The sequence below is a fragment of the Gracilinanus agilis genome, chromosome 2 (assembly GCF_016433145.1).
Source record: "Gracilinanus agilis isolate LMUSP501 chromosome 2, AgileGrace, whole genome shotgun sequence".
NCBI classification, from domain to species: Eukaryota; Metazoa; Chordata; class Mammalia; order Didelphimorphia; family Didelphidae; genus Gracilinanus; species Gracilinanus agilis.
The window spans coordinates 314,505,665-314,520,383 of NC_058131.1; the positions used below are offsets into that span (position 1 = coordinate 314,505,665).

General features: G+C 40.7%; 1 protein-coding gene across 5 annotated transcripts in view; it reads right to left on the minus strand.

Annotated features, from left to right (window-relative positions):
* RALGPS1 (Ral GEF with PH domain and SH3 binding motif 1) overlaps positions 1-14,719 on the minus strand; it is a 549,948-nt gene that overhangs the window by 31,647 nt on the left and 503,582 nt on the right. For 3 of the 5 annotated variants that reach the window (XM_044664220.1, XM_044664218.1, XM_044664219.1), the window contains exons 11-12: positions 4,580-4,706; positions 2,217-2,383 (exon numbers count right to left, since the gene is read on the minus strand). In XM_044664220.1, the coding sequence (XP_044520155.1) occupies positions 2,217-2,383; positions 4,580-4,706 (294 nt within the window). Of the gene's footprint in view, positions 1-2,023; positions 2,027-2,216; positions 2,384-4,579; positions 4,707-14,719 lie in introns of all 5 variants that reach the window. The other 2 variants (XM_044664222.1, XM_044664221.1) reach the window with 2 other exon arrangements.

Below are 14,719 nucleotides of genomic sequence, written 5' to 3' on the forward strand. Positions count from 1 at the left end.
ATTTGGGGAAGAAAGGATGTTCCCACAAAATGTTTTCTGGTCTCAAAAACAATCTTGTCCCCCTTTGATGCCTGATGGCAGTATCATTTGATGATGGATTGTGTTGTCAAAGGATTAGGCTAGCAGCGAACAAGCTCTGTTAGGTCCTATTGAGCTGGGAAAAATATTTAAATATTATCCAGTGAAAGACTGTGTCTGCCATCTGAGGACCAGCTGACTTAGCTGAACCTGGAAGGACTCATTGGAGGGTTTGGCTATGACAGTTTATGAAGACATAGTACAGTGTGTTGGAGTCTGTAAGAGATGAGGAGGTAGCCACACCAAGATAATCAAAATAATCAATTGTAGAAGTATTGAAGTGAGCAAAAAATAACAAACTTTAAATCAATTAATCAGACTTTAAAAAATGGTGATTCATTCTTTCTCAGTTCAGTTAAGGAGGAATCTTCTTGGCTTATATTCCTCTGACAATATCCAGCTCATAGAGCTTGTATTATATTTGTGGGAATGATATTTTAGCTTCTCCCCCCAGAGAAGGGGGAGCAGCAGTCTAGAACTGGCATTGAAGATGATGGGCTCTACCCCTTGGAATGAATGATTAAAAGGGGGCCTGTTGTCCTACCGCTGGAATCTGATTCCTTTCTGTAAAGAAGTCTTCAAGCACCAACGGGATTATGTGACATGGTAACTTGGGACCTTATCTGATCAGACTTTAGATTCTTACTGTACTCTAGATAGCCCTCCCTCAGCTCTCAGCTCAGCAAACGCCAGGGTATGCAACTGCCCAGATCCAAGCTATCTGCCCTGGGGAAGAAGTTATTCACTAGAGGGCTGGGTCACTGAGGAAGAATAGAAGGCAGAGACAGACAGACAGACAGACAGACAGACGGCGGGCACGTCCACAGATTTCGAAGCAGCAGGGACAAAGAGGGAGAAAAACAGCTAAAAGATAGTCACTTGTTTAAAGCAAATGATGCTTCGGTTATGATCCATCTAATTCAAATTCCGTTGGCAGGCTCTGAATGAAAGGTTCTGTCATCGAATCAAACCACCTCTGCCTGGGCATCTGGCCCCTGGCCTGAATCCGGAACCACACAGTCCTCACCCAGTTCTTAGGCCACAGACTCCAGTCAGCTACTATCTAGACATCCTTTCCACTCTGCTTTCAGGCCTCATCTCCGCCCCCTGTCAATATGTACCTTCCTTTCTGTTGGCACAGCAGCTATCTTCGAGGAGCTGGTTCAAAGAAAGTCTATTTGACTTGAAAAATCTTCCTCTAAATTAGATTGTGAGCTCTTTGAGGGTAGGGGCTTTTTTGGGGTCTTTCTTTGCATCCCCAATGTTTAGCACACCACCTCACACATAGTAAAAGCTCAAGAAATGCTTCTGGACTTCAATCTAAATTATACTTATTTAGGGAAAACTCAGACTTCTGAGTCAGATGTCCATGGGAAGGTTGAAGTAACCCTTGTCTTTGAACAGAGACCTCCTGGGATTGCCTCTAGCTCAGACCCTGAATTTTGGGGTCTTGGGCAGCTTCCTGGAGTAGAATTTTGAGGGTGGTCAGTCCCCTACTTTCTGCTGAGAATGCTAACCAAGAGCTCTGAAAATAATGGTTCATTGCTGAATTGCTGGTAAGGGACAGGAGCTAGAGCAACATTTCCAAAGAATGGGTCATGGCTACTTTGCTGGACTTTATCAATGGCTGAGTCTGTGAGCTCAGTCCAGAGCTTTCTGGGAGAGTCTGGCTGTCTCCCACTACTCTATGGGTGATGGTTGCTCCAAGAGTCCTGCTTGGGGTTGTCAGTCCTTTGGCATCTGGCCAGCCTGGTCGATATTAAAGAATCCAGTTGTTTCTTAAATGACTTGTTGGCTTCATATGGCTGGTACTTTTTTAGTTTTAATTTTTGGTCATCTATGACTTTTGTCCCAAACTGAATCACCACTGCATCTAGCCTAAACCCAGAAGGGCACACCTGGCAGGAGGAGAAGAGCTCAGGAAGGAGCTCATGGGGTGCCTCACCTGCTGCCTAGACAAGGTGAGGAAGAAGGTGCTAAGGGGTGCCAGAATGCTCCCTAAGGGGCACACACTGGGGCCAGGAGACTGAGCTGGGCCAAAGGGACAGGCATCATTGTGCTTTCCACAGTGACACACAGAGACAGACACGGAGCAAACAATTTGCGTCCCGCCTGCCCCCAGGCCGGGGGAGTCTTACCTAAGGAGAGTCCATTGGTGACAGCAGAGGAGGTGAGGGTCAGGCCCCGGCCCTGGCCCCTGCCTGGACTGTGGGGCTCTAGAACACTGTCATCCAGCAGGTGACGAGGTCTCTCCGATGGGAACGTTGCACTTTTACTCTCAACTACACTGAACTGACACATCATACTGGAAAGGGAGAAAAAAGGCACAAGCCCTTATGCATCTACATCATCACCATCCAGTCCTCTCTCTGGTCTCCAATGAAGATAGGTGCAGGCACCCAGGGCCTAGAAACCACACAGCCCTTTCCTGGGAGTGGGCAGAGTCTAGTCAAAAGACTTGGGCTTAAACCCCAATCTGTTCCTGACTCTTTGTAGGATCTTGGGCAAGTCATATCTCTTCCCTGGGCCTCAGTTTCTTCCTCTATAAAATGATATTAGACTGGATCATCTGTATGGTAACTTTCCTAGAATTTGGAGTAAGAAGGTATGGGTTGGAATTCTAGCTGTGCTGCTTAACTGATGTGTGACTTAAGACAAGTCAGTTCTCATAGCCTCAGCCTCAGACACTAGTTATGTTACTTGGGCAAGTCACTTAACCTCTCTAAGCCTCAGTTTCCTTATCTGCAAGTTGAGGATTATAATAGCACCTACCTCATAGGGCTGTGAGGATCAACTGAGATAATATGTGCAAAGCACTTTTCAAACTTTAAGGTGCCATATAAATACTAGATATTATTATTAAGCTCCTTTATCTGTCAAGACCTGTTTTCCTCATTTGCAAAAGGACAAAGTTAGTGTAGAAATCTTTATCAATATAAATTGCAATATAGTGGCAAGAGCACCAGATTTGAATTTAGAGGGCCTGGGTTTAAGGTTCAGCATTGTTTTAAAAAAAAGATTGCCTGCATTACTTGGGCAGGACACTGATTCTCTTTTTGGGCTTCAGTTTCCTTCTCTGTAAAATAAGGGATTTGGATTAGATGATCTTTAAGGTCCCTTAGATCCCATGATCCTATGAACCTAAATCTTGCTAGCTTTTTGGTCCCGACGAGTTTCAAATCCTTGGATCTTCCAGCTAACTGATAAGGATGTTTCTCACCCTGTTCACCCCTTCTGCTGCTACTGAGAGCATCCTCTGGCCCAGGTGACAGTTGTGAGCACTACAGATAAAGGCAGTTAGCACTTGTTCAGTGCTGACTCACAGGGCATGGTAGAGTACCAAGAACAAAGAGAGGCAGTCCAGTTTTGAGCTCCAGTGCTAGATGGTACTTTCCTAGCCTGCCTGGCAAACAGCCTGCTCTGTAAGGATGTGGGTTATTACTTTTCTCTTTTGTGTTTCCAGTACAGAGTATAGGACCTTCCACACAGCAGGCCCTTAGTCATGTTTACTGGATAAATGAATTGTTGAAGAATTCAGAGAGGCTAGAAATTTGATGGATCCAATGTGAAGGGTTGGCATCTGCTAGGTGACCCGGAGGGTCCTCTTCTAACTCTCATATTTTACAGGGTCTGCAGATTCTAAGTGACCTATTGCAAATCTCTGAACCAGATTATTTTTACTAACTCAGGAAGGAATTTGCTAAGGCCAGAAGCCACAACTAAAGCTATGAGTTCACCATCTTGTGGGGATGGGCTACACACAGCCTTCTACCCCTTCCTGCAGTGAGTTCAGAGCAGAAGAAGGTGGGTGAGGGTCAGAAGAATTCCCAAGAGAAAACTCCAGGCTCTTCAGAATGGTAAATGAATATTATGATCATGGTATCCATCACGAATCTATTCAAATCAGACAATCTACATTCTGCCCACATCCAGGCCCTCTATTGTAGAAAGATTCCAAAATTTACTCAGGCTACCTGGCTGTGAGTTCTAGCTCAGTTCCTTAATAGATATGAGGTGCTGGCAAGTCCTTTCCCCATTCTGGGCCTCAGTTTCCTCATCTTTAAAATAAGGGAACAAGATGACTGCTGAGGTTCCTTATAGCATTAAATCCTACAGTCAATTTTCCTGGATTATGAAGAGAACATACATAAGCCTCTGAAGAATCAGGGACCATTGACAAATCCTAGGGCATGGCTTCTCAATCTGTTTGTGCATCACAGACCTCTTTGGTCATCTTGAAAATATATGCTTCCCTGCTCAGAATGATACTTTTCAATGGATAAAATACATTTTGAAAAATAAATAAAATATTAAATAATGAATTTTTTTTTATAAAACAAGTTCATAGACCCCAGGTTAAGAATCTTTATAAGAAGTCACTAAAAGTCAATGAGAAAAGAGTGGAAAAGGACAATATTCCCCAGCATTCGACTGGTACAAGCTGCTTAATCCAAAGGGCACTGCAATTAACTTCAAGGACCAGTTTGGAGCAGTAACCCACTTGTTTCCCAGGCTGTGGCTCTTCCTGTGACGCGGGACAGGGGGTGTGGGGAGGCTGGCGGCAATTGAAGTATCCGGACAGGTCGGCCTCCGGCTGAACCTCAGGGCACCTGACACAGCTGAGGGACCTGAGGACAGAGTAGAGATGGTTAGCAATAACATCTTAGGAGCAATAACCTGGCACATCTCTAGGTAGGGGCAGATAAAGGGGAAGTATCCCTCTGGCTCCTTGCTTTCTAGGATACTCTTTAGGGCACATTAGATGCTAAAACTCTAGGGGAGCAGAGGGACTAGTTTTTATTTTATTTTTTTAAAAAACTCTTTACCTTCCATCTTAGAATCAATGCTGTGTATTGGTTACAAGGCAGAAGAATGGTAAGGGCTAGGCAATGGAGGTTAAGTGACTTGCCCAGGGTCACAGAGCTAGGAAGTGTCTGAGGCTAGATTTGAACCAGGACCTCCCATTTCTAGGCCTGGCTCTCAATACACTGAGTCACCTACCTAGCTGCCCCTCAGAGGGGCTAATTATGAAAACTTTCACTTCCTCCCAATTCCAGACAAGCAGTAGTATGACATTGGAGAGAAAGCAGACTTTAGCATCAGATAGACCTGGCCAGGTTCAAGTCCTATATTTGACATATGTTGGCTGTGTATTGTCTAGACAAATAACTTAACCTTTTAATGCCTGGCAGTTCTCTATGCCTTTATATTTAGTAGACCTCCTCCATACTGTGAACTGAAAAGTAAAAACATGAAAGACTAAATTTCTATGAATATGTCAGCCTCATGGATGACACCTTTTGTGATTTGAGGAGGGTGATGAAAGGCTGGGACATGTGTAGATGGGATTTATTGTGTAGATTTGAAGAAAAGTAAATTAAGCATATAAGAGATTTGTGATTTCATTTATGTACAATCTACTTTTTCTTTGTATATGGAAATGCTTATTTTATTTGGCTTTATAAAATATGGAATAAAATAATTTTTAAAAGGCAAAAGGATAATTAGCAGACCAGATAATATTGGTAGAGGGCATTTCTTCAACATTCAGTATTCCCAACATGAATGAAATTACAGGTCTTAACATGAAAACAAAACCATAAACAATCTCTGACAGATCATCATGTGGGCTGTTAGTTACATGAGGATAAAGGCAGGCTCTTGTCCCTGAGGAAGCCCTAGGAAGTACCAGCTATTTCTCAGAGTAGAGGAAGGTATTATAGATGAAAAAACTAAACCCACCCCTCCTCCAAATATTCCTATATAGATTCTTTGAAAATTCCTCACCCAAAGCTTTGGCTCTTTTACTGTAGACAGATTTGCCAGAGCATAATAGTGGAAGCCATAATCAGCTTTTAGGCCTGCAAACAGGGGTAGTGTCCAAATAAACATATGTTCACAACTGGTTAGGCAGGCCCATTGTAACATAAACACTTTGCTAAATATTAATGTTGGATCAAGAAAAATGAAAAAAATCTCTCTGCCTAGCTAATGATCCAAAAAAACATTTTGTCATTGAATCTCTGGCCTGGATGCTAAGATTTAATTTTCCAATGGCTTCCTGGCTAGCCATATCATGCAACTCTCGTGCAGCCTGACTCAAATACCACCTTCCATGTGAGTGCCCTTCTGATCTTGGCTAGTAGTGACTTTACCCCTTAGCCCTTATGTAGTACTTCATTCTGTAGCCTGATTACAGAATGCTGCGAATTACAGTTATTTCTTTTTGGACCTTCTTCTAGACTAGAAGCTCCATGAGGGCAGGGCTTATGTCCTATCTTAATTTTAGATCTGCCTTCCAATGCCACATATAGCATCTGTACACAGTAGATAGCTAATAAATTTTGGCAGGGGATCTAGGTTACAGATGGTGGATAAGATAGAAGAGTTGTTTTTAAATATTTGAAGATCTACGGCTAATAAATTTTGGCGGGGGATCTAGGTTACATATGGTGGATATAATAGAAGAGTTGTCTTTAAATATTTGAAGATCTACTGTATTATGTGGAAAGGAGTTAATTTGTTTTGCTTCGACTCAGAAGGCAAAAGTAGGGGCAACGAGTGGAAATTGCAGAGAAAGCTTTCGATTCAAGTACATCTTAAAGTAGAAAAGATTGCCTCAGGAGGTACTGAGTTCCCTCTATTGAGAGGAATTTAAGCAAAGCTTGGATGATCACTCATTGTGGGTGGTGTAGAGGGATTTCTCAGTCAGGTATGAATTAACTAAATATTAGCCTCTGAGATCCATCTTAACTGAGATTCTGAGAATGAGTGAATGAATCTCCCTTCCCTGCTTTGCACTTGCTAGGAAGCCAATCAATTATTGGCAGTGCTGAACAACAGACTATATGCAATTCTCATTTAACAGTTCCTTTTACCTATAAAATTAGTAAGTTTTTTTCCTGGATTTTCTACAGACAATGCATCTCAAGAGTCAACATGCAGGCACACCGCCACATGCCATGCCCTATCTATATCTTATAGGGGAAGTTCCTGTAGGGAAGACTGTTTCTGGTAGCATGAAACCACATGGGACAAACTCTTCCCTCTCCATTTCCTTCTCTCCTTCTCCCCTCCAACCAATGATCATAAGCAACATGGCACAGTGGAAGGAGCATTGTTAGGCTCTGGTGTAGTAGGGCTGGGTTCATATCCTACATCTGATTCTTTCTCCCTGTGTGGTCTTGGTCAAGTCACTTAATCTTTTAGTCCTTAGTTTCCTCATCTGTAAAATGAAGGGGCTAGAATAGATGAGGTCCCTTCAATCTCTTGATTTGTGATTTTGTAGATGTAATCCCTTTTCAGGAAAATGCCTAGACTCAGATGCAAATTCTCCTCCTTGAAGGGGGAGAGTTGTATACTTGGCCTGAAAATATTTATTGAAATTGGTTATTTCTTGGCAAAGGTAGTAGAATGCCAGGGCTACGGAAGCCATCTCTCGATATACCTGATACATTTTCTGACAAAATCCCACCAAAAACACTAACATCATTATAATAGGAAGCACAGATACTTTAAAAAAATGAGAACCCAACTTATCTATACTTTTAGAATGTACTCTGCCCACAAATCACTACTGGGAAACTCATAGGAGCCAACTAATCCATAACAGCACAAGCTCATCCATCCAGTATTCTCTTTTCTGAACAGTCAGGTTCTGAATTATTTCTGGCTTGACAGATCAATGAGTTCTGTTAAGCTCTGGATCTGGGCAAAGTATTCTCAGTTTTATTCCAAATCACTTGAACACTATATATGATGGGAACTCAAATATGGGGATGGAAAATGGTCCCAGTCTTGTTCTTAGTTCTTGGGAAAATGGAAACTTATGGGAATAGCAATAAGTTTGGAGTTAGAAGATGTGAATTTGAATCGTAGCCCCATAACTTACTCACTGTAAATCACTTCTCTTTTCTAAGATTCAGTTTCCTCATCTACAAAATGAGGATATGGGACTAGATAATCTCTGAGGTCCTTTCTATTTCAAAATTCTAGTCTTAAGTCTGTATCTTGTCATAGAATCTCAAAGAGCACACACAACTATCATAAACTATATGGAAAGCACACAGGGTTTTCTAAACTGTGACTGCCAGTGAATCTGAATTCTGTGGCACATGGAGAAAGAGAACTGTGTATGGGCATCTTCATCTGTCTCAAGAATATAATTTTCTGAACAAAGCTATGGGGGAGATCGATATGGGGTAAAAAGGAAGGAGGAAGAAAGAGCACAGAGGCTTATGATTATGGCTATAAAGATGTTTGCTCTTGGGCAAACTGTTCCTATGATGGGGGATTGATCTTAGTGATGGAGGAGAAAATGGATGGTTCTTAATTTCTAAGACATATTATCAACATTCATTGTGCTCTATCCTTTACAAAGTGATTTCCTCCAAATAACCCTGAGCCAAGTAGTACAATTATTTATTTTACCCATTTTATAGGAGAAAGTGATTCTTGACCATACAGATGTACTCTTTGTCTTTGCTCTAGAGTAGCTCATGTAGAACTTAGCTGTGGATCACATAAAAGACTGCGAGAGTTAGAGGCAGTGAGTGATAGTGGAATAATGCTATATTTGTAGTCAGAGGAACCAAGTTCAAATCCTGGTCCTAACATTTATTATCTGGATGACCTTGGAGAAATTACTTGATTTCTATGAGTTCCAGTTTCCTTATCTGTAAAATGAGTTGGTCAAGGTAAAATGACCTTTGAGATCCCTTAGAGCTCGAAAAGTTATAGCATATGATTCTGAATGCTTTTCCCAAAAGTATAGCAACTATGGACAATATAATGTCAAGGAAGGTGGGAATGAAAATATAAATTGCTATATTTGAGCCTTTTGTACTCTGTGTCTCTATGAATGAAATGTATTTCCTAGTATACAGAAAAGCTGTATAACATACTAGGTAGAGTGCTGGAGGAATCAGGAAGATTCACATCCCAATTCAGAGACTTATTAGTTATGTGACTATGGATAAGTCACTTGACATTTCCAGGCTTAAATAAAGCAGATATTATAATGATAGCACCAGCTGACAGGGATGTTGTAAAGACTAAATGAACTGATATATGTAAAGTACTCTGCAGACCTTACAGGGTTATACAAATGTGAATTGTAATGATCATTTATAAATGATCAATTTGAATTGTAATGATAATTCTCATCTTTTTTGATGGAGTTCAGAAAGAAATTGCACTGGGACAAATCATGATCCTGTTATCATTTTTTTAGATTTGATGTTCTGTGTACTGCTACCCAAGAGTATAAAACAACTGATTTTGGTAAGAAAATGAAAGTTTTGAGAGGTGAGCTCATTTTCTGTAGGCTCAATGAAAACATCTTGGGGACAACCCTAGAAGCAGACAGGACAACAGGGAGGAGATCGACCTCATCTTATCCCCGCATGATTTTGATTTCTTTGGTTAGGTCTATATATTTTGAAAGCTTTTCGTTCCATATAGATTAAAGATGATGAGTCCCTGGCACAGTGACATATACAAGAAATACTATTCTTAAATTCTTATGGATTCATGTTCTGTACAGGCAATTGAGGATAACAGTTTTTGGCTATGATCATGCTCCAGTTTATTTGTTGAATCCTCAAAAATAATCTGAAGTCTATATTTCTTGTCCTGGGATTTGTTCCCTATTAGTTTATGAAAGACAGTGAACATCTGATTCTAGCCTCCAGGTTGTATCTTGCTAGTTTAGTAGTGTCAAAATATGGCAATCTGCAGTGATTGTTGTTACTAGTCCTTTCCCATGAACTGCACTGTGGATCTTACAAAAAACAGGCAGGGCTAAGCAGGGTACACCAACACTGAAAGATACTTACAATCAGCTTGAGATAGGGGGAGCCTCTGACTTCAACTCTCCTGTATGGCCTACATGTGTTCTTCTATTTCCATGCCCAACACTAACACATGCTATGAAATTGCAACTTTCCTAGCAAAGTCCTGGAACATGGAGGAAGAAGGATTTGCTACTCTGGGATGGAAGTTGGCCCGTACGCTTGCTCACCCCCTCCCCTTAAATCTGGGGGAGACTTAGTCATGGCATACTCCAGGGAGATTGAGGAGAATGAAAAGATGCTGCCAATGCGCCTGCCCAAATGGAGGTCCTGGGGAAGGAGATTGCCTGGGTCACTTATGAGCCCCCTCCAAAAGTTACTGTAGGTCATGAAAGTCATGTTACTGCCTTTTCCAAAGTGAAAAAAAGGGGTAAAATTTTAAAGGGTTGGGGCTTGTTCCTGTTTTCCACATATTTTTTAATAAGTGAACCCACCATATGGGGTGTGTTATTGGATTTGTTTATCACATTGACAACAATGCGTGAGGCTGGTGCTTAGGACTCCTGCAGAGTGAGTCACTCTGGCATGCTGGGCTCAGTGAAGGCCTTTTCTTAAAGGTCAACATGCATTTCTGCTCCCAGATGATCCTGAACTGAAACAGCCCACACCGAAAACAGATGCTCCCTCAGAGGTGTTGGAACAAGGGAGGATTTTGTCTTTTTAAATGTAAACAGAAGGCGGGAGTCCCTTCTTCATTTTCTGTCCCTTCTTGGTCACCAATTTCTTCCTGTTTTTGTGTGACCAATAGTAAAACCCTTAAAGTAGTAAATGCATCCTCTTCCACTTGAGTAGTGGAAAGAACCCTGCATTTAGAGCTGAAAAACTTGGGTTTGAATCCTGGCTTGACCTCCTGCTATCTGTATAAGCTTGGGCAAAGCAACTGACTTTCCTGAGCCTCTATTTCTTCATGTGTAAAATGAAGGTGTTGGGACCTAACCAATTTCTGAAATGTCATCAAACTCTAAATTCCATGACTTAAAATGAGTAATCCCTGAATCACTGAATGTTAGAATTGGAATATCATCTAGTCTAACCCCTCTTTTTACAAATAAGGAAACTGAGGCTCACAGGCAAAACAACTAACTTGTCCCTAGGTCATACGGTCAGTGCTCAGATAAGATCTCTTTGACTGCCCCAGTTCAGGAATCATTCTACTTTTCCATATTGCCTAGAGAGAACAACTCTTGACCTGCCATTCATTCATTCATTTCTGAAAAAGGGAGGGAGAGGAGAATGTAAGAAACTATTTCTTGTGGGGAGAGGTGTAGCCTACCAATTATCCCCCAAATCCTTTAAAAATATGGGATACTTAAGTATCACAGCTTAGTGGGAATAACATTTGATGGGGAATCAAATAACCTGAACTGAAACTCTAGGCTTTACCCATGAATTCCCTGTGTGACATTGGGAAAGCCCTTTAGCTTTCTCAGGTTCCTCTTTTGTGATATAAGAGGGTTTACACACAAAACCTCTAAATCCCATTCATTTTTTGACTTTCCATGATTCTAAATTCCAAACATCTTAATTAGTAATTAAGTCTGGTGCTCAATACAATGCAACGTTTATTTATTGTTGTCCAATTATATTTGCTCGTGTCCAATTCTTTTTAACTCCATTTGGGATTTTCTAGGTAAAGATACTAGAATGGTTTGCCATTTCCTTCTCCAGCTCATTTTACAGATGAAGAAACTGAGAAGAAAAGGGTTGAGTGACTTGCCCAGAGTCACACAGCTAGTAAGAGTCTGAGGTCAAACTAGAACTCAGGAAAATCAGTCTTCTTGACCCCAGGTCAGACATTTTGCTGCACTGCTTATAATTGGCATTTAATAAATGTTTGTTGAATGAATATTGAAGGAAGGAGTTAAAACCTTTGCAAGGTGAGAATCATTAGAAAGCATGAATGTAAATAATGGACGCATTGGGAATTGGGATGATGTCATGAAAATTATCTCTTTTACAATCCAGGGAGAAAAATAATGGGAACCAGAGTCAGTTTTGATTGCTGTCTCACCCAGAAAACTGATTCCTAAACTTCTCTACCAATTAGATTAGAGAAAAACAACTAGGATGGGCTTTTGAACAGTATATAGGCCCTCAAAAATAGTTGCAAAGAATATTGTATGACCCTGAGCAAGTCACTTACCATCTCAGTGTTCTAAGTACACGGATAACCTCAGTATTCTAGGTAACTCTCAAAGACTAAGTTATAGAAAAAGTGCTAGGGTGCATTGGTAGAATAAGTTTCTGGATTTGGAGTTCCTTAAATCAATGAAGTCACAAATCTAGTACCTATCCCAGCATTAAAAATGGACATGTCTTTAAAAGCCCCAGGGGATCATAATTCAAAAAATCCTATAACATCATAAATTACGATTGACTTCCTTCACTTTCTAACTCACCAAATATTGGTGTGCCTAATGGTTCCTGAAGGTCTTATTCTGACACTGTGGTTAGGGAAACTTGAGTGGAAGAGATGGAATTGGAGTGGGATCTTGAGGATAGAAAATAGATGAAACAGTGTTCCAGTTCTTTTCTGGCTCCCCAAGTTTCTTACAGTACCCCCCCTCCCTTTTTAATAGACCTTTTTATGATCAACTCCTCAAAGTCCCAGTAGGAATTGATCAATTAAGACAACTAAGCATCACCTCCCTTGGCCTAATTTCAAAGCTGATCTTGCTATCTTCATGGGACCCATGAAATTTATAATTGGAAAGAAGTTTTATCCTTTCTAATGTTCTGTCTAGTCCAATTCATTCATTTTTACGGATAAGGAAATTGAGGCTCAGGGAAGGAAAGATTCTTATCCAAAGTTACACAGATAGGAAGTAGCAGAAGCAGGATTCAAACCACACAGTCCTCTGGTTCTCTTTTTATTAAGTTCTCTTTTTACTAAGTGCCCTAGAGAACAACAGCTGGAGTCTGACCTTTCCCCACCCCCCACAACCTTAAGAACCTCCATTTAAGCTGAGAGCCAAAGTGCCATATGCCTTCTTGCCAACAGGCTCTGTGCCAGAAAGTCTTCTTTATCCCTCCTCTTTATATCCTCCTACTTCATCCCCCTGGGAGTCCTGGAGCTCCAAGTACTGAGGGCATTTCTCTTTTCTAGGAGTGACACAATCTACTCATGCCCATTTCAACTTCAGTCTTTTGGCTGGCCTGGCTTTTGTTATTTCTCATGTGTGTTTGATAATAATGAGGTTCCAATGAGATATTGATGACACAGCCCACACTGCCTAAGGGCACAGGCCTTTGGAAAAACTGACCATGGATCAGGACCATCCCCAAGGAATGCACTCATTTTTCCATGAATAATGACTAAATGAATGCTACTTTAGCTGTTTTTATTGGATCACACGAGCCCCTCAGATCTCTGGAGGGAAAAGAGATATGCTGAAGAAAAGAGCAGGGGTTCATTACATTTCTCTCTAGTAACCAGTACAATGGATGAATGATGCAGAAGAAAAAAAGAGTACTGGCTGTCTAGAAAAGTAAGAAAATGATTGCAGGGATTTCCAACAGCCTCTGTACATGAATGATTAAAGATGAAAGGTATTTCTGAGGCAAAGGATCTCTGTCAAAACCAGATTCCTTGAACAAACTTTTAAAATACATTTATTAATGTCTTTTATCTCCTGGTCACTTCTGGAAAAAAAATCCTCCCCTTCAAATTGGAACTTCCCATGTGGCAAACAAAAACAATTAAGCAAAACCATCTGATACAGTGATCACTTTATTCAAGGTACACTGGAGGGAGGTGTATTTTATTGTTTGTTCTAGGACCTTTATTAGTTATTAGGTCATTAAGAACTGAGTATTTTTTTTTTACTGATCTTTTTTATTCACAGGGTTGTTGTGCATATTGTTCTCTTGATGCTAACATAAGTTCATTCCACAATGGTACATATGAATCTTTCCAAGTTTCTTTGAATCCGTCATATTCATCATTCTTACTACACAATAATATTCCATTACATTTGTATACTACCTTGGACAAACAATTGAGAAAATGTGTAGATGGCCAAAGGAAACAATAATGCCTTTGACTTTCAATCTCAAAAGGAAGGCTTTGAGAATTAGATATTGACCTCACCACTCAATTGTCTTGATAGAGCTTTCTTGGCTCTCTCTACTCATTCTTCCACCCACTGGACCCACCTGTTTTGGGGAAGAATTTGGCCCTACCTTGCCCCAATCTGGACTCCTTTCAAATTAGCCAACTCTCACCTCCAGGCATAAACACATGATCAGTCTCCATGTTCCATATACCAAATCACTCCCTGTCTCATTCACATACGTTCTGGGGTCAGGATTATATTTAAATCTCTGGACATTAGTATCAATGCACCAATATCTTTTTCTTTAAAGTTCAGAACCCTAGATTGTTGTCCATTGTTGTCCAGATCATAGATCACAGAGATAGCTAAGAAGCTCAATTGATAGAGTGGTAGAGTCAGGAAGATATGAGTTCAAATTGAGTTTCAGATAATTTATTAGCTATGTGATTCTGGGGAAGTCACTTAAACTTTTTTTGCCTTAGTTTCCTCACCTATAAGATTAAAATAACAATAGCATCTATCTAAGAGAGTTTTTGTGTTGTGAGCTAATATTTGCAATGTGTTTAGTATAATGCCTGGCATATAGCATGTACTTAATAAATTTTTCTTCCCTTCCTTCCCTCCTTTCTTTCTCTCTCTCCCTTCTTTCCTTCCTTCCTTCTTTCCTTCCTTCCTTCCTTCCTTCCTTCCTTCCTTCCTTCCTTCCTTCCTTCCTTCCTTCCTTCCTTCCTTCCT